General features: G+C 32.3%; 2 protein-coding genes across 4 annotated transcripts; one reads left to right on the forward strand and one right to left on the reverse strand.

Annotated features, from left to right (window-relative positions):
* Positions 1 to 5,544: 5,544 nt before the first annotated feature.
* Positions 5,545 to 8,368, forward strand: LOC118056795 (uncharacterized). Of its 3 annotated transcripts, none has more exons than XM_035069148.2 (2): positions 5,545 to 5,831; positions 6,797 to 8,368. In XM_035069148.2, the coding sequence occupies exon 2, from the start codon at positions 6,816 to 6,818 to the stop codon at positions 8,112 to 8,114; it is 1,299 nt and encodes a 432-aa protein (XP_034925039.1). In that variant the 5' UTR covers positions 5,545 to 5,831; positions 6,797 to 6,815; the 3' UTR covers positions 8,115 to 8,368. The 3 variants fall into 3 exon arrangements, with proteins under 3 accessions (XP_034925039.1, XP_034925041.1, XP_034925040.1); XM_035069150.2 differs by lacking the exon at positions 5,545 to 5,831 and adding an exon at positions 5,926 to 5,950; XM_035069149.2 differs by lacking the exon at positions 5,545 to 5,831 and adding an exon at positions 5,969 to 6,248.
* Positions 8,369 to 12,849: 4,481 nt separating this feature from the next.
* Positions 12,850 to 18,395, reverse strand: LOC118056794 (protein TORNADO 1). The gene is made up of 3 exons (XM_035069147.2): positions 16,325 to 18,395; positions 14,975 to 16,215; positions 12,850 to 14,382 (listed from the first exon to the last, which is right to left on the reverse strand). The coding sequence occupies exons 1-3, from the start codon at positions 17,832 to 17,834 to the stop codon at positions 12,991 to 12,993; spliced, it is 4,143 nt and encodes a 1,380-aa protein (XP_034925038.1). The 5' UTR covers positions 17,835 to 18,395; the 3' UTR covers positions 12,850 to 12,990.
* Between the last annotated feature and the right edge of the window lie 5,825 nt (positions 18,396 to 24,220).

The following is a 24,220-nucleotide window of genomic DNA, read 5'->3' on the forward strand; positions in this document are numbered from 1 at the left end:
CTAATTCGAGTTAATCTATAATAATTAAAAGAAAAATGACCCAATTAAAACTTTAAAGAGCCAAATTAATGCAATCAGAGGTTTAATTGAAAGAAATATGAAGTTTGGAGGTTAATTAAGGACTTATTTGCAAAACTTCATAACCAAAAACCAAGGTGAAAAAGGCGTATAGATCTAGGGACTAAGATTGATCAAACTAGGGGTCAATTTGAGATAAATTAAAAGTTTAATGAAAAATAGAGGTCAAATTGCATAATCTGAAAACCAATGACTAAATTGCAAAAGGCATGCAAATTCTAAAGGGTCTCAATCAATGTTTCTAGGGATGCAATTACAGAGATTGAAAAGTGTTTGGATTGATAAATAATACATACACTGAAATTGGAAGAACATGGGCTGAATTTAAATTTCTTAAAATCCTATTTTAAACCCCTAATTTTTAGGTTTAAAAAACCGACATTTCATTTAGACTTTAATGAAGAAAATAAATGACATGTCGTTTAGTCATTATATCTTCTTCTTCTTCAACCAAAAGGTTGATCGAGAGGCCACTTTTAGATGAATGAATGTGACATCTCTAACCATCTCAGGGGCTTTAATTAGCACTAATCGACTAAAAAATACTTTCACTATAAAGATCATCTATCCTTATTAAACATTCACACCTCATTTGGATTGATGAACTTGCCAACATCTTATCCCTAGTCAACCTCTTCTATGTTGGCAAATTCAAGTTAATGGAAGGCCAATCTTCTAATTAATAAATATGGAGTTACAAACCTCTAAATCAAGTGTGGTTTGTTTCCAATTATAGAATTGCATCCCTTCTACAAGATTCAATTCTTTCAATGGCACGTTTATGTCCTAATCTCATATTAAGTTTGTAACGTCCCGCACTTAGTATGTTTTTTTACATCTTGTACAAGGATGTACCATTTATTTTTATGCATTAGTATGTTTTCCATCATTTTCGGTATTACATACATATATCTTAAATACAAATTTCTTCTTCTCCATTACAAGGAACTATCTGTCAAATAAACTAAATAACTTGTTAATCCTTTATAAAGAGCTTATATCAACCAATATAATTTCATGAGACACGTACAAGATTATAAATTTTAATTGGCATTCAAGTAGTCATAATGATTAGTATTTATTAATCTATATTAACAACTCAACATCATTAACTTGCTTGTACAAATTCGATGGCAAACTTCAACATAATACTTTTTCATCCACTATTGATGAAATCCCTTCATTTATTAATACTTATTATTAACCATCATCATCTCACTCGTTATGTATTACTTAATAAATATAAATAATTTATTTAAATATAACACACAATCTTATTAACCGTTTCATATCTCCATATTAATTTTTATGGAATGATCCTTGAAGTGATCATCAAGTTGAGATATAATAATACAATACATATAACAATACAAGGATACATAACAATAATGCAAAAGTGATCCTTACTTTTGATTTAAAAAAACTTTGTTCAATGATATCTATTGGATGTGCAACACATGTAACAATACAATAATAAGTTGATTAATGCACAACTTCACAATTCAAATATAAATATTTATTAGATATATTCAATAAATCCTTGACATATGTAGTTGCATTACAACCTTTTTTAATTCAAATTTCATTATAATTCACTTATTCTTAATTTATTCTATATTCACATCCTTCCCCCGATTTGTCTTTACTAAGGACTATATATTAATAGTTGAGTATCCATGATACTTTTATAACATCCTATAACATCCTATAACTCTAAACTTCATCTTTAATCTTTCTATAAAAAGTATTTAAGACAATAAGACTATAAACTTGATGTTTTTATTTTTTTATTGTATATTTTTTGTCAACTTTATTGTTGATGTTCTGGCTCAACCTGTCAGCTAGTTAAGACAGTTGTGTGAATCGGTCGACTAGTCCACCAAAGAATGGATAATTACTGTTCAACTGGTCAACTTATTAGAAATTACAAACCGGTCGGTCGATTTGTCTCAAAGCACAACAGACTGTACAATTTCCAACCATTTCCTTCTATATCAATTTTATATAATTCAAAAATTTTTCCTATCTTTCTAAGTAATGCAAGTCCATATTTTCTCAACCCTATTCACAATGAGATGTTAACATTTGCTTCCACACCTTACCTGTTGGCAAGCATCAACCTCCATCTCAATGGTAGGTTAGCATTAGGCTCCTCTCATGGACAGGCTAGCATCAACCTCCATCTCAAAGGGAGGTTGACATCAATTTCCATATATAATTCCACCACCTGTTTTTATTGAATTTAACATAAGCTATTTCAAATTTCATTAAATCAAATACCAATACTTTTAGTTTTTATTCGTGTTTCTATAATTGTTTTTCCAACCATTTTCATTTTTTTATTTTTTTTAACATTAGTACATAAACATTTTATTTCTTTTAACATTAGTACATAAACATTTTATTTCAAATTCATAAATCTATCATCATCCCATGATGATAATATGGAAATATTTACTTTAAATGGGTAAGGTCATAATCTAAATATTTACTTTACCCATTTAACATAATAATTCCTTTACTAATGTTGTGGATTTTATCCAGGGGTTTGCAGAGTTGTTGAGAGAAGAATTCCAATAATAATGTTCAAAAAAGGGAAAAAGAAAAGGCGCATGAAATCAAGGATCAGAGGAGTTGGAAAGAAAGGTAGAAGAAACAGGTAGTCATAAAAAAAGACAAGAAGGACAAAAACATCATTGCATCTACAAGGTATATACCTATCTTTGATGAGGATGTATAGCTTAATAGGCACACCCCCTCCTCTTTTAATGCCTTTTAAACTATTTTATGATTGTTTATTGTCTACACTCTATGTTTGAGTTGTTAATACTTATGTTTAAATGCATTTATTCATGTTTGAACTAATGCTATCTTAAACCTACATATGTGTTTTTAAGATAGTATTTGATGCATAGTTTGTTGTTTTAAGGCTAAAACTTGATGTTATTAATGTTGTTTAAAAGGCATTTCAGCATGTTTAGATGTCTAGTTTAGTGGAAAAATTTATTTTGATTATTTTTGTTTCTCAACAAAATATACTATATGTTGTTCTTGATGAAATGTTGGGTTCATGAAGCTAAGTTCATGATAATATCAATTAAAAATAGATGTTAGAATCAATAATATAATGTTTGTAGTTAAGAATATGCCTTTTGATTTTTTTATGGATTGTATGGCTAAATATTTGTTTTGTATTTCCATTTTAAGTTCTTGAGAGTTTTGGTATGTCAGTACAAGCATGTTTGATTGATTGGTTTAAGGCTTTTTTTTGGGTTTTAAAGTAAGGTCAGGAGCTGAGATTTTCATTTTCTTATAAACTAATGTGTTAATGTCTTTTGTGCTTCGATTAAAGCGTAGGCTCATATATGATTGTTTTATTAATTAATTTTGTCCATCTAAGATTATACTAGATTAATCAATCCTTAAAATTTTTGAATGTTGGAGTTTAGGGTTAAAAACCATCAAATTCAATTCATGAAATTTATAGCATGTTTTTTTTCCCATCGACACATCATTTCGCTTTAATCTTTCACATTACATCTCTTTAAGGGGCAAGAATAAAAAAAGAGAGAGAGAGAGAGAAAATAAAATATGAGAAAAAGAAAAGAAAAGAGAAAGAGAAAGAGAAAGAAAAAAGAATAAAATATTGAATTATGAACATATTGTTTTGTATTTGTGATAGAGCTTCTAGTTTTTTCAAATAATTAGATTTTTATTCTTCAAGTGAAAAGTTTGAGTTGTTTTATGGTCTCTGTTAAGAGAACATTGACTTTTTAAATGAAAATGAAATGTGTTGCATGGTTAATCATTATTTTCATACAAAGATAATGTTGCAAAAATAAGGAAATAATGAGTATAAATGTTGAAAAATCCATTTCCATTCATGGTTATATATTATTCTCTCACAAAAATAATGTTAGAAAAATAAGGAAATGATGGGGATAAATGTTGAAAAATCCATTTCCATTGCCTCCTCTCTTCTTAATTATGCCATTCTCTCTCCATAAAGATGGTGAAGGACCAAATATCAACGAAAATGCACTTTACGTATGGAGATTAAAAAAGTCACAAAATAAAACTATTACGAGGTTTCTAAAAATCAAGGAAATAAAAAGATTGTTAATAAATCTAAAGTATAATATATATGTGTGAATAGGAAAACCCATCTCTATCCCTTTTTTTAAGTTGCACGGTAAAGCTATAATGAAATCAAATAATCTTTATAGTAATGATATTAATCTTAAAGGCAAAAGAATATTTAAAATTTAATTTTTAAAAAATAAAAAAAATTATTTTAATGTATTTTAACATGAAAAATATTTTAAAAAATAATTATAATTATATTCTTAAACAGGTCTATAATTAAGAATGATTTGTATCTTAATGGATATTTAATTTTTTTTTTAAAATGATAGTAAGAACACATTCCTCGTACCAATATAATCTATTAGAAAGAACTTAATCTAATTAATAATCCTAAATTCAAATTCAGGGAATAATGAAAGCAACAAAACTATTTAAACATGGCGTTAAACTATTCAGAAAATAATGATGTCGTATCCGAATTATTATAGAATCAGGCATGTAGACCGTTGTGATGAGAGCAGAAAAGTCAAAAAGGGAGAGAGAGAAACAAAAAAGCGCAGACTGACAAGAAGACAGAAGTGAACAGTTGGAACAGTAAAAAGGCTTGTGTGAGTGTGTGTGTCTGTCCGTCCCTACCTAAACAAACGCACTCATCTCTCTTGTCATTGGTCCTTTCTTGCCAACGCGTGGGGCGATGTCTCTCTACAGCGTACTAATTACAGTGTATTCTACCCGTATTTTTCTTTTTTGTAAGATGATAAATCCATTATAAGATATTGTGTGTTAGGAGTGAAATAAAAAACTAAAAAACTGATTAAATAAAAAAAAATAATTAAAAAAAATTAAACCATAAAAAATCAATTAAATTAATTGGAATTTTTAAAGAACTGACCGGTTTTGTTTGATTTTGATTTTATAAATCTGAAACCGAACAAACCAAACCAAACCAAATTTAAATCGAAAAAGCCGAGCCAAACCGTTAAAAAACAAGATAAAATAAAAAAAAACCGAGCCAAACAGAAAAAGACTAAGCTAAACCAGAAAAAAACCGAGTCAAATCAGAAAAAACTGAGCCAAACCGAAACCGGTAGATTTGAACCGGTTTTTATTCTAAAATAACCGAACCGAAACTGGTTGATTTGAACCAATTTTGATTTGAAAAAAAATCAGTTTGATTACTTTTGTTTTATATAAAAATCAAATTGAACCGAAAACATGTGTTATCTAAATTTATTTTTTATATATATAATTTTAAAGTACACCTTCAGGCCAATTTAACGTATTTATAAAATCTTATTAAATATTATCTCTAAAATCTTAAAAGTAAAGAGAGAGAGAGACTGTATTGGTATTACTACCACTACTGATCAGCATAAATACAACTCCGACTGCTTGGGCAGCCCGGCGAGATGCATTGTTAATTTCTGTTTGAGAAGGATATTGTATTTTGTTGGAGTTTTTTTTTTTTTCCTTGTACTTTATGTATCAGCATCTAAAAGAAAAGAGAGAGTAATATCATAGTACTAGATTTTATCCCAAGCTTATTATTAGCACCAGCTTTCACTTGAACAGCAAAACCAAAGCACCTCCTCCAATTATCGGCTGGGTTTTGGCCATATCTTGTGTTGCACCCTCACTTCATTTTGACTTTGTTGCTAAAGCTAAAGGTGGGTTTTTTATTTGATTTTCTTGTTAGTTTCTTTTCTTACTTTCTCGGGCTTTTCAGAAGGGTTTCGAGCAGAATTTTAGTGGGTTTTGTTTTCGAAGTTTGCGGTGATGAACCTAGGCAACTGTGCTATCTTTGGCTTTTAGTTTGTCATGGCTTATTTTGGCTTTGAATGGGAGAGCTTTTTTCTTGCTTTCCCTGTTTCACTCTCTTGGATTCCAGTTTCGTGTGGAAAACGTTGGTAGCTTTATTGGAATCTGGTTATGTGGCATAACTGTTGATTGGTCTTTATTACTTTCAGTTCAGGGAGTCAAGATAGCAGTAGTTCCACTGCAAATTCTCATTTTTCACGGTTTTTGGCTTTTGGGTCTTTGAGAGTTCGGACTGACCGCTGCTCTTTCTGGATTTTGGTTTCTAGGTTTGTTTATTGTTCTTAGTAGGGTTTGTGTTTTTTTTAGTAGTCCATGTGCAAGGTCTCATTTGTGGGGGCTTTTTGGTTTCTGGGTTTTGATGATTATAAGTTAAATCGACTTAGATTTTGTTAATTTTAAGGTTGGGTTCGGGGTTCTGAAGTTGTTCCTGTTGAAGTTTAGGGTTGTCTTTAGGGTTTGAGAATTTTTATTTTCACATAAGCTCAAGCTAGGGGCTTCAGCTGTTTGCCTTACTTTTGAGTTTTGATAGTTGGCCGTGTCTTGTCTTGGGTCTAATTGGTTCATGCGAAAGGCCTGGTTTTATCATTTGCCTCTGAATTTTGGGAACTTGTGTTTTGTTTTAGGTCAGATTTAGTGTTAGAAAAGGTGTTTTAATATATCAAATTATCTCTTATTTTAGGATATAAGTTTTGGATTTGATTGTTATTGCAGGATGTAGAGTACTAAAAATCATAGTATCTACGGTTTTTTCAAATACAGATCTTCTGTTTTCTAATTTCAAGGTTGAGTTTTGATTGTTTTTGTGCCTTTCCAGGTCTATTGTTCAAGCAGCTATGGATTCCCCTCAATCTGTTGTGTCACCATTCAAGACCTCTGTTGTCTTTGAGCCAGAGAAGCAGAAATCTGATTGTTCTGCTCAGAGTACTGACAACTTATCCAAGGGAATTGAGTTCCCCAGACATGAGGCTGTGGCTGGCCATCCAGAAGACTTCATTGGCATAGTTGAGGTTTACGTACACCAGGCTAGGGACATCCAAAACATATGCATTTACCACAAGCAAGATGTTTATGCTAAGTTATGCTTGACTAGTGATCCTGAGTACACATTGTCCACCAAAATCATCAATGGTGGTGGGAGGAATCCTGTCTTCAACGACCGTCTGCGGCTCAATGTTAAGACTATTGATTCCTCCCTTAAATGTGAGATATTCATGATGAGTAGGGTGAAGAATTATCTGGAGGATCAGCTGTTAGGGTTTGCTCTGGTTCCGTTGTCTGAAGTTCTAATCAATAACGGAAATTTGGAGAAAGAGTTCTCTCTTTCCTCAACTGATTTGTTCCACTCTCCAGCAGGGTTTGTTCAATTGTCTCTATCATACATCGGAGCTTCACCAGAGGTAATGGAAATTCCAGCAATGCCCACCGCTTTAGCTACAAATGGAACCATCCAGGATTCTGAGATACAGGAATCACTCCCTTGCGAACTTGACAAGATTGAGTTCCCGGATCCAAAGGTTGTGAATGAAAACCAGATGATGATCTCAGAGTATTTTGGAATTTCATGTTCTAGCCTGGATTCTGAAGCCTCTGAGAGCTTGGCCATTTCTAATGCTGAAAATAATCTCGGTTCAGAAATCGGAGCTCATGTTATGGAAAGCATTTCAGCTGCCACTTCTGATCCAACTCAAGTTCCAAAGCCTGATTCTCCTCCAAGCAGTGTGTCAACTAATGGTGTTTCTTCACCTTCCGCTGCTGCAAGTTCAGAAACATCTGATAGCCCAGCAGCTTCAAAAACACCAAATCAGGAGCATGTCTCGGTCCATAAAGAGAGAGAGAGTGCAAACGCCGGAGATGGTGAGACTGATTGCTCTGGTGGAGCATCAAATGAGAAAAATGCAAAACCTGTTATTCCAGTCAACATTGAGCCGGAGTCCAAAGTGGTCCAGCAAGACATAGTAGACATGTACATGAAAAGCATGCAACAATTCACAGAGTCACTGGCCAAGATGAAGCTTCCTTTGGACATTGATAGTGGACCAACCAGTTCAGGAAGTTCAAGCTCCGATCAGAAAATGCAGGCATCAAAGAACACAAGTTCCCGTGTGTTTTATGGGAGTCGGGCTTTCTTCTGAGCTCTGACCTCTCCTAGTTCATCGGAAAACACACAGGTGATTTTAGGCCTTAGCATGGTGACTAATACTAATAGTGAAGTGTAATAACGTATCATGTAGTGTGTTGTTTCCTTCTGTACGTTGAGATATGTTTAGCAGAAGGGGAAATCATGAATTTGTAAGCTTTATTAGCTTTGTTTCATAACAAGTGCTGATAGTGTATGTACACTTGAATATTTCCCATTCTATTTTCACTTTTCTCCATGTTGCTTCAACTCGTAATTATTATGAAACTGGTTTTCACCAAATCATAAGCTAATCATATTGATCCCAAAGTCACAGACATGGTGATCTTTGTTGAAAAGTCAAATAAGGGCTAAAGCATCCATGATTCTGCTTTCGGCTTGCACAATTGGGTTAAAAAATATCAATCACATTCACACTGATTGTCTTCTTCTTCATCTCCATACCCCATAGTCAAAGACCATGCTAGTGTGGCCACCCCAGGGAAACTATACAGGCTTTTCTTCCAAATTATATAATATGCTAGCAACAATATTATTTAATATTATTATTTTTTAATTATTTATTTTATTGACTTTTTACACACTTTAAAAAATTTAATAATATGATGATAATCTCTTAATTACGTGGTCAAGCAACCTTAATGAAGATGATATTTTTCCAAGAAAGTTGAAAATCAAGTTTAAAAATCTTAACATAGAGTTAACTTGTCAAGCAACCTCAATGAAGATGATATTTTTCCAAGAAAGTTGAAAATCAAGTTTAAAAATCTTGACCTAGAGTTAACTTGTAACTAAAAAATAGAGGTATTGGAATTCGTTAAATGATGTCACAAGATCAGTTATACCTTGATAAGTAAGGTTTTCTTCTTTATAATAACAAAGAACATGTTTACTTCAAGCAAGACACAAGTTTATTTCAAAAATTCATGCTTGCTAAAAATTTTAGCTAAAAAAACTTTATATAATAGTTCAACTAGTAACTCTAATGGACCCAAAACTTGTGGGTTAATATTTACCTACTTACAATAAAGCTAAAGTATGTTAACTAAGCTCAAATATGAAGAAAATAATAAAAATAACTAATCTGACACATAAAATAAAGTTGTTGCACCAATTACATAAAATAACCTAATATACATATTTTTCCTAGTTTAAATAATGTCGTGAATGAAATTCTCATTCCAAAAATACTAGGGTCTTTGTTGCTACCTTTAGATATCCAAGACAAGTTAGGGAATTGATCGTTTAAGTTGTCTTTTCTTTGGTTTCCTTGTTTCTCTGGGATAATTAATTATAACTTTAAAGAATCATCTCAAAGCTTCCTAACATAAGCTTTATTGTCTTCCTTTAACCTTCATTGTAGGATTAGAAAACTTCCCAAGATAAACTAATTGTCATTAAATATCATCAACCTTTCTTTCGTTGTGTAGTTAACTATGATGAATATGAAATCCTTATAAGAAAATGATTTTAAAACATTAATAAATCTTTATCACAATTGAAAATTATGTTGGGGCCTATTAAATATCCTTGTAGAACAAGGAAATTTCCAAAACAAGCTATCACATTTTTGTAGGAAAATGATCATTGTCAAATAAGAAGTCTATAAGTCGAAAGAAAATAAATAACAAAACTCGTACAACCTATCCTGACCAATATCATAAGGCCTTCTTGAACTCCGATTGACATGAAATTTTACGCCAATATAGAACCATATGCTAGGAAACTCTAGGTAAATGTTTAGTATAATTTAACAATCGGATTGAGAATTATGATTATTGCGGTAAAATTAGATTGTACGCACAATTACGCTAGAATATAAATTTTCTTGTCCAACATTTTCGTGGATCATATCAATATAACTCTAAAAGGCATGGTTTTTTCATTGTGAAAGGCCTAATTGTTCATTCTCTCACACATTACTGTGAATGAACTGTACAATTTTTTTTTAATTTGATCCTCAATTTTTTTTTTCAACGATTTAGTTCTAATTGAATACTAATTGCTTTTTATTTCTTATGAAATGGTGAGATTGAAAGAAGAGGGACTGAAATGAAAAAGGCTTCTAACATGGGTGACATGCCATAAGTTTCATAAAAGATGCACTGTGGTCCTTAAACTTTAAAAATCACGTAAATTATGCAATTTTAGTACCTCAATATCTTTCCAATTCAATTTTGATACCAAGTTTTATTTATTTTTATTTTTTAGTCCTTGGTTGAGGGAGAAAAGAAAGGTTGCTAGATTCCAACGATAGAGAGATAAAAGTGTCATCGACACCAATTTAGACCATCAAAACAAATGATATTTGTGTCAAATGATTCTATTTGATGATGAGAGTTTATATTAGTTGTTTTTTTTTTTTTTTTTACCCTTTGAAGTTCATGAAAAAACATATATAAGCTTAGGTTGATTTCAGTTTTTGGAGTGATTTTTTGGGTTTTTGAGGCCATAAATAGATTTATCATGATTCCTACGGTATTTTATAGGTGTTTTGAGTAAAACATGGGTTGAAAAATAGGTTTTTGGATAAAAAAATTTAAACCCTGATTTTTAGACAACCATAGTGACCGGAATCTGGGCAAATCAAATGACGCGTTACCTGATTGTTTTTCAAAAACATTTGGGGCGGATGACATATTGTTCGTCTCAATTGCAAAATAAAATAAAATAAAGGGCCCAGTTGCACGGACTCTGCAATGCTTGGCCTTTGCTTTTATTATTATTATTATTATTATTTAAATTAATGATTTTTTATGGTTTTTTCTCTAATTTTTAAATTTATATTTAAATTAGCATCCCTTCTCTCTTTCATTTTGTTTGGAGAGTCTCTTTTAAATGTTGATTATCATTTTAGTTATTCATATAAATTTAAAGAGTTTTTCTTATTTATCTATAATTTTTTTTTTTATCTTTTGTATGGATGAACTTTGTTTTTGAAAAAAAAAAACTTATTTTCAGATAATATTTCTGATATGTGTAATCTTACATGATGTTATTTTTTCTTTTTATTTTATTCTATCAAATTAATTTGTGTCTCTATTTCTATCATCTTTTGCTTGAATAAAAAATTATTTTAATAAATAAATTTAGCAAATATAACCGAGTAAATATCTCATCTTCCGAGATTAAATATTTTGATCTATATTTGGCTCTTGATTTTTCAAGTTTTATTATTAGGTATTGTTAATGATTATTTATTTATTTATTCACACATATTGTTCTTGATGCATAAAATTTTTTTATTTGAACTTAAATTTTTTAAATTAAAAAGATGCATTAAAAAAAACATTAAATAGTAATAAGTTTCATAAAAGATGCACTATGATCCTTGAACTTTAAAAATCACATAAATAATGCAATTTCAGTACCTCAATATTTTTCCAATTCAATTTTGATACCAAATTATATTTATTTTTATTTTTTAGTTCTTGGTTGAGAGGGGAAAGAAAGGTTGCTAGATTCCAGTAATAGAGAGAGAAAAGTGTCATTGACACCAATTTAGACCACCAAAACAAATGATATTTATTTCAAATGGTTCTATTTGATGATGAGAGTTCATATTAGGTATTTTTTTTTTAAAACCTTTGAAGTTGATGAAAAAACAGATATGAGCTTAAGTTGATTTTTTGTTTCCAATTGATTTCAGTTTTTGGGGTGATTTTTTGGGTTTTTAAGGCCATAAATAGGTTTTTCATGATTCTTATGGCATTTTATAGGTGTTTTGGGTAAAACATGAGTTGAAAATAGGTTTTTAGATATATATAAAAAAAAATTTAAACCCTGATTTTTAGACCACCACAGTAACTAGAATCTGGGCAAATCAAATGACGCGTTTGATTTTTTTTTCAAAAAAATTTGGGGCAAATGACATATTGTTCGTCCCAATTGCAAAATAAAATAAAATAAAATAAAGGGCCTAGTTGCACGAACTCTGCAATACTTGGCCTTTGCTCTTATTATTATTATTATTATTATTATTATTATTATTATTATTATTATTATTTTAAAATTAGTTGTTTTTTATGGTTTTTTCTCTAATTTTTTTAATTTATATTTAAATTAGTATCCATTCTCTCTTTCATTTTGTTTGGATTCTCTTTTAAATGGTAATTATCATTTTAGTTATTCATATAAATTTAAAGAGTTTTTCTTATTTATCTATAATATTTTTTTTTTGTATGGATGAACTTTATTTTTTGAAAATAAAATAAAAATTTTATTTTCAGATAATATTTTTAATATGTGCAATCTTGCATGATGTTATTTTTCCTTTTTATTTTATTCTATCAAATTAATTTGTGTCTTTATTTCTATCATCATTTGCTTGAATAGAAAAATTTAGCAAATATAACAGGGTAAATGTCTCATCTTTCGAGATTAAATATTTTGATCTAAATTTGGCTCTTGATTTTCAAGTTTTATTATTAGGTATTGTTAATGATTATTTATTTATTTATTCAAACATATTGTTCTCTATGCATAAAATTCTTTATTTGAACTTAAATTTTTTAAATTAAAAAAATGCATTAAAAAAAACATTAAATAGTTTTAATAAGAGAAATTGGATTGAAAGAGTTAGAGTAAGTTATAATCAGAGGTATAACAGTGAAACTAAGTAATTGATAGTTTGATAATTTTAGTAATGGATAATAGTTTTGAAATATATTAAAATGAAAAGGTAGATAGAAGGAACAGTTGCTTCAAAGTGAATTCCTCCCATGCCTGGATAACCATTAAATAACCAATATTTTATTAGAGAATTTCTATAAACTGGAATGTACTGAACAAGACAACATAGCATGCATGGATGATGAAGAAAAACAAGAATGAGAAACTCCATTTCCAATCTTTCAGGCTTCTGAACAAATTCAAATAGGTACTTCAATTATTTCATTGCACCTTATGGCCATATGCCTCCTACAGATCCATGCTATCTGCCCATCGTCCCTGTATCTAACCCTCCACAATGCAAACTTCTCGGCAATATCCTTTCCAGTCGAGCACCTACGGTCCCTTAAAAAATCCACCACCCACTGCTGTGCTGCCTTTACGTCTTGTTGAATGTTTCTTGAGCTTTCTGCAGCCCTGCTTCTGTTCCTGCTTCCTTGTATTCGCCCCAGAGCTGCAGCCCCTACAGCTCCGGCAGCAACTGTTCCTGCTGCCCCGTACATAAGGGAAGAGCCGGACAGATGGGAAACTTCTCTGCTCAAATCTGGTATCATCTCTCCCATTCCAGCTGCCAGATGGGCTCCTATCTTGAGAGCAAATGTTAACAATTTCATGAATTTCTTCATGTATGGAGCCAAACTCTTTACTGCGATGTTATCAACCTGCATCATTTCACAACCAATCTGATCTTCAACAACATGCATTTCTCCCCTGAATTCACATAACATGTGCAGCCGAAGTGCAGTCATTCCAGAAATCATGTTGGTGATCAATCTTCTCGAGTAGTTTTCTGTTCTAACAAAAAAGAACATGTTAGGCACTTTCCTTTCTTCAACTTGGATATTGTAGTTCACAAGGTAATTCACTTTGCGATGAAGTTCAATGAGGAGCCTGTGTTCATAGTATTTCAGTCCTTGTATCTCCTGCTTCAAATCTTTTATCTCTTGTTCAATGATCTTGAGTCTTTGCAACACTTGTTCTACCCCCTTTGCGATTCCAGCAAAGCTTGGATCAACTTTCTCAAGTTCATTGCCTGTGTGATCTCCTCCATCTGGATTATCTGGCGGGACATCCAACTCCACAGCAAGGTTATACAGGTCATTATATCTACGGTGCAATACTTCCCTGAAGTCATCATCTGACAGGAGGTCCCGAGCCAAATCAAATCCAGGTCTAAGAACAGGTCTTCCAGAGTCCGAAACTGGATCCCAAGTGTGTTGATAATCATACATGCTTTCTGCAGGTACTGAGAGCAGTGCCTGCTTCAATTGCTGCAGAGACACATGTTGGGTTTTCCTATACCTCGGGGGTGTCAAGTTTTGCACACATTCAGGCCTCATGACGTTTTCAGTCAAGGTGAATCCATTACAGAAACTCTGGATTGCTGGAATTATTAGTTGCTGAGTGAGTCTAATGGTTTCTGTCAAGTTCTTGGTGGAGCAAGCAAGAACATCAATGTAGTGTCCTAAATGTCCTCCAAGTTCCACCCTAATGAAGATCCCATTGATATTGATTGAGATGAGGTACTTCTCCAGACTGTAAGTTGCTCCATGTTGGTTCCTTAGTGCCATAATTCTGTTATGAAGATGAACCTGGATTTGCAAACAAATGAAAATTAGAGAGATTGCAGTTCCTTGACTTTGCCAATCAAACAAGGATCTCATGGTACGGGTACGTGTATCATTCATAATCCCACGCTATGGCTAGCATTTGAACATCACAGAACTGCTCAACCAGTAAGCAACATTTAAGACTACAAAGATCACCCGTAAGGGTTTATTCTCACATGGCAATTAACATAAACTTACATGAATACTTAAAGCTACCTGCAGAATGTATGTTTTTTTCTGGTACTTTAAGGTATATGTTGAAGAGAAGCAGGATGACATGGAAGCATCAACTCAAAGTTTTATGGTTAAAGTTGTTTGATTCTCCATGAAATGCCCTTGCTCTTCACACGAGTCCTTTGTTTTCTTTAGTTTTTAAATTACGATACTCGTATGCTTAGAGCACCAGTAAAGTTCATTCTGAAAAATACGAGCCTGTAGTTTGTAGCGTTGAATTCTCTATATCTATGCAGTGTAAAGCTTATTTTCCCTTGTTCTTGCATACATTCAATTTTACATGAAAGCATAAGCAACAATAAAATAAAATTAGAGGGGCCAGAAAAGAAAGAGAGATTGCCTGTAAACGAGGAAAGAAGCCTGGTGTGAGAAATGTGTGGCTTGAATCATCACACTCAAGATGCCGCCCGGCATAAACGCAGTCAGCTGTGCTTAACTGCCATCTCTGGGGTTTCCCTCTGCCTTCTTCAAGAATTGAGGGGATAAGTAGCAGAGAGTTTGGATCTGATGGGTTTTGTTCATAACATAGTTCTAGTTTCAGCATCATCATCACAAGGTCACTGGCCTCTATGTTTTCAAGTACTTTTGAACTCATTCCAGGAATTTGACTTTGCAAACTTCCTCTCAGAATCTTCTCCACTTCATTTCTGCTAACGAATCCGTTCTCCATGGAGTTTTGCTTTCTAACATCTAGTTTTACTAGTTGGCCAAGCACATCACTACAGAACCAATCACAGTCTAGGATCAGGAAGCCTAGTTCGTCAAAATATATCACCTCACCCATATGATGAAGGCAAATAGCAACTGCCTTCCTCCTCATTTCCACCTTCCCTTTATTATCATGTCTTGATCGAATTCTCAGTGGTGGAACCTTCACTTGGCATAGCTCATCAAATTCTTTCCACTTCATTGCAAGCTTGTTGTAATTCTCCGCTCTCCAGTCTGACAAAATTTGAATCAGGTCATTGCAAAGTTGATAAACTCTGGGCACTCTTTGGAGAATTGTCTTGCTTGTCTTCCGAAGATGATGAGTGAGTTTACTGACCGATGCAGAGGATCTCGCATCAACTGTGAATACAGTGGGATAGAAGTCGATAAACCCCTGAAACTTGTCTCTTACTCTCTGAATTGAATTCACTGCAAGCTGCAAGTTTTGTGACGGTTGATTGATTTTATCAAAATGTGTAAGAACTATAGTTACATTGGGCAGCATGCATTGCTGGAGTGCTCTTCTTGAGTTGGAAACAATGAACCTGAGCCAATATTGCAGGTCCTCTTCTATCTCTGCTGGTGTCTTTGGCTCTCGGTTGCTAGGCTTTCTGAATAAACTGGATATGATCAGGAAGAATGATGCACTCCCATGCCCTGGAAACATGAGATCATGGAGGGAGTAAGAATCATGCTGGCCACCAAGATTCCATATTGATATCTTTGTGCCTTCATCTCTAAAAGTCTTTATCTTCATTCCGCTTGTTCTAACAGCCTGTTCAACTGGGTTCACTAGATTTCTAACCTGGTCCATGTAGGGAAGCTTCGAGGAGGAGAAGTTCTGAGATATTGAATTACAAAGGGCAGTCTTGCCTGCAAATAGAAACTCTGCTTTCAAGTTCTAGTAAAATATGGGTTAAACAAACACATGCAGTTCTCTAAACCAATGTGGACATTGTAATTTCAAGGCTCAGATCTTTACCTGCATATTCTTGCCCACAGAAGAAAACCCTGCAGCTTTTTGGCTCGGTGAGTGGCATGTCCTTGAACAAATCTGTATCTGTTTCTAGTTCAGTCTTTCCATTCTGGCCTAACCTTTGATAAATTCCATCAGCCTTCCCTGAATTCTGCAGTGGTGTTCTCGCAAGATCAATGTCTTCAATCCAAGGATTTACCTGCAATGTCTGCATTATTGTATCGAGTACCACGTCTCCTCGAACCCCTCTACAACCTTGCAATGACAAATATCTCAAAGTAGCATTCCTCTCTAAGCTCTTGAAGATTTTGACAAAATCATCTGCTCCCAAGCTCTCATCATCATATATTCCCAACTTAATCACACTCTCATTTGTTGTCAGCATCTGCATGATTGATGCGAGCCCATCCCTACCTATCTTTGTTTTCCCTCCTCCAAAGGTCACGGACTTGAGAGTAATGTTGGCTTGGTATTGCAAGGCCGAGAACCTGCTCAGAGGGCATAGCAAATGCTCTACACCTATTCCACTGAACCAGTTTCCATCAAGATACAAGCTTTCCAAACACTGATTCTTGAAGAGTCCAGCAGCAACATACACAACCCCTTTGTCCTTAAGGCTGGTTTTTGACAATCTTACCTCCTTAAGGCTCCGATTTTGTTCCAAAACCCATCGAAACTCCTTAGCCCACCGTGATTTCAGCCGGACTCCAGTCATGTCAAGTGACTTCACTGTGGAGTTCCATCCTAGAGAGCAAGCAACCCTGACAGCACCTGAAAGGTGTAGCCTGTAAATTCGAAGTGTGCTGTTGTCAGGTACAAACTCCACTACCTTGGAACTTCTCTCTCCATTTTCTCCACTCCAGACATGAACCTCCATTGCCCTATTTCTTGCTAAAACAGCTGATATAAGTGAAGCCGCTGTTATAGGGTGTGAATCGAAAATTGTCAGAAGTTTAAGTGTCGAGTTCACTTCAATCATCTTTGAGAGCTCCTCAGCACCTTTCGAACCAATTGAGTCTTCCCATATCTGCAACTCCTCCAAGCTCTCATTTAGCTTAAGAGCAGAAGCTATAAGGCCAGCCCCAACTGGACCTATACCTGATTCAGAAATCATAATTTCTTTGATCACTCTATTTCTCTTCAAGACCTCACAAAGCTCAGATAAACACTCTATATTGAATCTATTCAGCCGAAACACAAGTTGCTTGATGTTTGAGCTATTCTGAAGCAATATTCCAAGGTATACTAGCTGTTCTAATCCCCACTCTACACAATGAAACTCCAGGTTCGTTAAAGATGATTGAATGTTTTTGGCTGTGCCTAGATCTGAGAGGATGTTAGAGAAGTATGAAAGGCTGTCCTCTGAAATGTTTATGTTGACAGAGTTTTCTGTTTCTTGGTAACAGCCTGAAGTTCGGTGAGAAAGGTAGAAAGAAATGCTTTGAGGATTGAAGCTTTCGGATTTGATCATTTGAAGAAGCCATTGGAGCTCTCTAAGGTTCTGGTTCGATCCCATTGCTGCAACTCCTTATAAGAATATCACACCAAATTTCTTTGCTTCTCAGGGATGGGGCTTCGTGTCAACTAGAAAATGCTGCCCATAACAGAGAGCGTATTTCTTCTCATCTTCTTCGACAAAGTATTCCTTTTAGCCAGCTTGTTTCAAGGCAATGACTACCTTTCTTTGCTAGTTGTCTCCTTCATATTCCCAGGTTCCTTTCTTCTAATAAAAGCCATCTTTTCATTGTATTGTTACTTTAGGGAGATGGAATCCAGACTTCCAACAAATACGATTGGCAGTATTCTCTCGTCTAGGGTTCATACTACCAAACGGTTTCCCTTCATAGGATTCCCTCTCTTTTCTATGGGAAAACAAATACGTATCCATTGAAGAGAGGTTAACTTGACTAATGCCACAACACAGTTTCCCTTTTACTTCGCTTTATAGGATTCCTTCTCTTTCCAATGGGAAAAGAAGAAAGAATGATTCTTTCTAGGAGCCCTAAAGTCAAAAAGCACACCATTATTTCCACCTCATGCCTTCAGTTGTGACTCTTGTGAGCTCCAGGTTCTTTTCTCCCGGCAGTGAATAACTCGGTCCTGTGTGAATGACATACAGTTGGCAAGCATTTTTGAGATAAGGTTTGAAGCAAAAACGTTCACCAACAATAATGAAATACGATGTTTCAAATACCACAATCAATTTTAGTGATGTAACTAGCTATTTGATTCTGTGTTCAGTTATGGATTAGATATATATATATAACACAAAATTTTAAATATGTATGCATTTTCAATGTATATTTTGAATTTTAAAAAAATAATTATAAATAAAAAGGTTGATATATACATTTAATTTAAATAAATCTAAAATTATTTACATCAATAAACACAAATTTTTTTTTTTTAATTATGAGATGTTTAAGAGTGTAGTAACAATTGCTTTTCAAAGTGTTTTTTACTCGAAAATATATCAAAAAAAAATATTTTTTTATTTTTTAAAATATTTTTTATATCAGCACATCAAAATGATCTGAAAATATTAAAAAAATTAATTTGAAGTAAATAATTTTTTTTAAAATTTTTTTAAAACGGAAAAACACACGGTGTCTATAACCAAAGACTGGACTGAAATATTGAGAGATAGATATAACACGAGATATTTTATCTCACAACATGAGTCATAAATCGGGTTGCATTTAAAAATTTGTTTTGTGGAATCAATTTTTTTAAATAAAATAATAATAAAAAACACGGTCAAGCACATAAAAGCGATCGAATAAAATTCAAGGGAAAAAAAAAGATTTCATAGGGTTGGGAAAAAAGAATGCCTACTAAAATTAGAAAATAATGTTATATTTTATTTGAAAACCAAGCAATAAATAAATAAATAAAATAAAATAAAAAGTTGAGAGATAGATGTAAATTAAAATATATGATATTGGAACATGAACATTGATAGCTTTGTTTCTTAGAATCAGATTTTTATTTAATCAAATAATAATAAAAATAACACGCATTGAAAATCAACTGAGTAAAATCAAAGAAAAAAACTTATTCAAGGTAGCACAAAAAAAACACATACTAACATTAGGAAAAAAAAAATGTTGCAATCTTATGTGTAAACCAAGTAAAACTTAAAAGATATTTTATTAAAAAATCACAAAAAATTATTTTATTTATTCATTTTAATTAATCTTAATTAAAATTAAATACTTGTTATATCAAGTATCCCACACATATATTTAATTAATGTATTCTAATTAATTTTTAATCAAATAAAAAATCAAACGTTAAAAAGGGTTAGGAGCTTAGGTGGTATAGCGTGCCTATCCCATTAAAAGCAAAGGCCATGCGCGCGGGCCTACAAGCCCATCCATTTAGCATCTTGCTCTTTGTTTTAGCTGGCAATAGAAGTGGAAGACATGTCGTCTTTTCATATTTGTTTGAAAAACAAATAAAGGTATGACACATTGTTTTTTAGCTAGATTTTCGACCATCAGATAAATGGTTGAAAAATTATGTAGGTATTTTTTCACCTAAAAATACAATTTAGGACTTATGTTCACCAAAAACACCAAATAAATATCATTATGAAGTCAATAAACCAACAAATCAAATCAAAATTTGTCAAAAAACACAAAATCAAATAAAAAGAAAAGTTTATCTCTCGACCCACAATCTATTTTTCTGACTAAATTAAAGAGAAAAAAAAGCTCATTGGAACTTTTTGCATATGGTTGACACAAAAAACAATTTTTTTAATGGTTGAAACATTATCTATCAATGACTTTCTCTCTCTTACACTAATTTTTAGTGATTTTGTCTCTTTGTCAAGTTAGGATATGAGAAATAAGTTAACGAAGATTAGGACAAAAAACATAATTTTTAAATAATAAAAGGACTATGTCAAGAAAAAAAAGGGAAAGTATGGGGACCAATGCAAACTTTTTTCATATGAGCTTCTTAACAGATATGTAAATTTATTGTGTTTTACACTTTTATCATCTTTCTATCAATTGTGTTTTTCTATAACAAATTATAAGAAATTTTATTATGTTTACACTTTGATCCTCTTTCTTTTAATTGTGTCTTTCTATAACAGATTATAACAAATTAGATATTAATTTGGTCACAAAAAGATTCAATCAAAGAAGAAAAAAGTTTGATGATAAAAACAAATACACTATTTCAATCCATAGTAAAAATATGGCAGGAAGCATAGTATATCCTACATAGTAAAACCACCAAACCTTTTAGTTCTTTCTATAATATTAATGGAAAGAGTACACTCATTTAAGAAGAGACAAATAAAAAAATAAAAGATAAAATCATAAATAGATCCACAAAAAATTATATAATTTTCACATATGCTTAAATTTATTTATTTCTAAACTCAAAAATAAATATCTAACTCTTTGATTTTCTATCTTCTTTTGTCTATCTTTTTCATATAAAATAATTATTTTACACTTATGATTAAATTTATTTAGACCTATGCTCAAAAACAATTTTTATTTTTTTTAACTCATGTTTCCATATCTCCTTGTATTTGTCTCTCCTATAACTATTAATTATTACTCTAGGGATGCTCTAAAAAATTACATATATTCAAACAATGTGTATTGGAATTGGGGGATCAATTTTCTATATTGGTAAGAAAATTAATGGGATCTAAATTTTAAAGAGAGCAGGTAAAAGCATAAGCTAAAAAAAATAACATTTATTTTAAAAGGTCTTGGCATAGCAATGAATAGTGAAATGTCAAGGCCTTTTTCACTTAAGTCCTCAAGATTTTTAGGATTTTTTTTTAATTTCAAACTTAGTTTTTTATTTTTTCAATTTCATCCTCCAACATTGGTTTTACTAGGTATTAAACTTTGAAATTTGTTCCAATTTATCTTCTATAGAGTTATCATAGTCTTATGATATTAGTCATGATTTTTACAGGTTAGTCGAATTGACTTAGGTCATTTTTTTTGTTATTTTTTTATTTTTTTTTTCAATTTCATCCTTCAACATTGAGTTGATTGAGAATCGAGCTTTATATTTTTTTTTTTTATTTGCTTTCTAAGGAGTTATCACGGTCTCATAACCTGAGTTGTGAGTTTTGTAGGTTAATAAGGTTGACTTGGGTTGTTTATCTTTGTTTTAATTGATTTTTTTTTTATCATTCAACATTGGATTGATTAGGAATTAGAATTTATAATTTTTTTTTTATTTGTCTTCTAAGGAGTTATCTTAGGTTGACCCAAGTTATTTTTTTTATTCTTTTGTTTATTTAATTTTTTTCAATTTAATCCTTCAACATTGGATTACTAGGAAATTGAGATGCATAATTGGTTTTTATTTATTTTCTTTCTATGCAGTTATGACAGTCTTATTATTTGGGTTGCGGGTTAGACTGGTTGACTCGAGGTTTTTAATTTCATTTGTGTTCTATAAGTTTATCCTAATTTTATGACCCAGATCACAAGTTTAGTCGGTTGACTCAGGTAGTTTTTGTGTCCCTTTTCATTGATTTTTTTTATTTTATTATTCTAAAATTAAGTTGATTGAGAATTAAACTATTAATAGAAAGCCATAAATTATGCATTGTTAATAGCTTACCATATAGGTTACATATACTCTTATAAATAGGAAAGGAGATTTAGCTTACAATGTATAGCTTCCTAAATTCACTATGGTTTCCTTATATAACTTGCAGTATGCCTTATATATAATGTAGAACTTCTAAAAAGAAAATGATTCAAAATTCTAACCATTTTATCATTGTATCAGAGTTGTTTTTCTAAGAACTCTTAATCATAGTTTTCTTAATCATAGTATTAGTACTTATAGAGAAATCAGATAATGTTTGTGTCATATTCACTGAAAAAAATTATATTGTTTAAGAGTTTCAATTCGAGACCTTTCTCAAAGGTAAAGAGCTATGAGGACATATAGATGGCAGTAGCAAAGGGGGATCTAATGTTGAAGATTCTATGGCCAACAAGGCAGCTTGGAAGGCCAAAGATAATAAAATCATGTCCAAGATTCTTGGTTTTATAAAGCTACATATAATTCTTCCTCTGCATCCCAATCGGTCTACAAAAGCTATGTAGAATTACCTAAAGCAAGTCTATAAGCAAGACAACAATGTCAGATGCTTCTAACTTGAGTTAGCCATTGCTAACTATACTCAAGGGGATTTATCAGTTCAAGACTACTACTCTAATTTTTTTGATTTTATGGAATGATTATTTTGATCTTGTTACAACCACAATCTCTATAGAAAGATTGAAGGCAGGATTGGCAACAATATAACACATACACAAAACCTGCCAAAGAGATCAATTCCTAATGAAATTGAGGCCTGACTTTGAAGCTATTTATGCTTCTCTATTAGATAGAAATCCTATTGTGGCTTTAAAGGCATGCTTTGGAGAACTCTTGCGTGAGGAACAACATCTCAATACTCAAAATATTATGGATCATTCACGTATTGTTTCTAATACCGTTTTGGTTGCTTATGTTGCTTATGGCAAGGGGAAAGGTCGTGACATGAGCACTACATAGTGCTATAGTTGAAAGAAATATGGCCATATTGCCCCTAATTATCCTTAGAAATTATGTAATTACTGCAAGCAGCAATGGCATATTATTAAGGACTCTACTATTTGACCTTCACACTCCAACAAAACCCATCATGTTGTTGTCACTGGTGACTTACATCCAGTTATATCTGTTACTATTGCTGCAACTTCTATTGTTGGTTCACAGCCTGCAACACCTTTTATAACTTGAGAAATGGTGCAAGAAATGATTGTGAGTGTATTTTCAGTTTTAAGCCACCCATAGTTTTGAAATCATTCATAGCGATGTCTAGGGAATTAGTCTTGTTATTTCTCATACACAATACAAATATTTAATAACATTTATCGATGACAACAACAAATAAACATCTTGCAAAACAAATTAGAAGTTTTTCATATGTTCAAACTATTATTGGTTCTTATTGACACTCAATCTTCAACTTATGTTAAAATTCTTCGGTCCAACTTGGGTAGGGAATATATGTCTCATGAGTTCCAATCTTTCTTGCAATCTAAAGGTATTATCTTTTAACATTATTGTCCAAATCATGCTCATTAAGTAGTTAAACGCAAGAATCGTCATCTTTTAGATATTGTCCAAACTATGCTCATTGAGTCTTTAGTTCCTCCTACATTTTAGGTAGAAGCACTTACCGTAGTAACCTTGCTCATAAGTAAACTCCATTCCCAAGCTTTAGATATTAAATCTCCATATTTTAGGCTTTATCATTACAATCATACCTATACAGATCTTCACATCTTTGGGTGTATATGTTTTATACTTCTTCCCTCGCAAGAAAGGAACAAGTCTTATACCCAATCCATTCATTGTGTCTTCTAAGGATATAGTGTCACACAAAAGGAATATTTATGCTATGATTCAAACTCTAATCAAATTCATGTTTCACGAAAAGTGCTCTTATTTGAAAATTAATTGTTTTTTCCTATGTCTTCCTCAGCAGAGTCTTTTATTATTATTTTTACCTTTTTTTGGTGACAAGTTTAATGCTCCTAGTACTTATATTGAAAGGTTCAAGCCAAAGATGGTATACCAGTGGATACCTCTAATGCTACCCCCTTTTACTCAGGTCTTGCCACCTACTCCTTTGCATCGTTTCTCTAAAGTACCTAGTCCTCCTGACTGGTATAGATTCTCGTCACATATGACAAGTACTACTACATCTACATTGTCAGCCACTCTATTTTCTTTTACTATTCCTACTGGTTACTCACTAACAATTAAATAAAAATATTGGCAACAAGCCATGTAGGAGGAACTATGTGCTCTTAAGGCTAATAAAACTTGGAACATGGTGGATTGTCCTAC

This window comes from Populus alba, chromosome 1 (genome assembly GCF_005239225.2).
Source record: "Populus alba chromosome 1, ASM523922v2, whole genome shotgun sequence".
In the NCBI taxonomy this organism is placed as follows: domain Eukaryota; kingdom Viridiplantae; phylum Streptophyta; class Magnoliopsida; order Malpighiales; family Salicaceae; genus Populus; species Populus alba.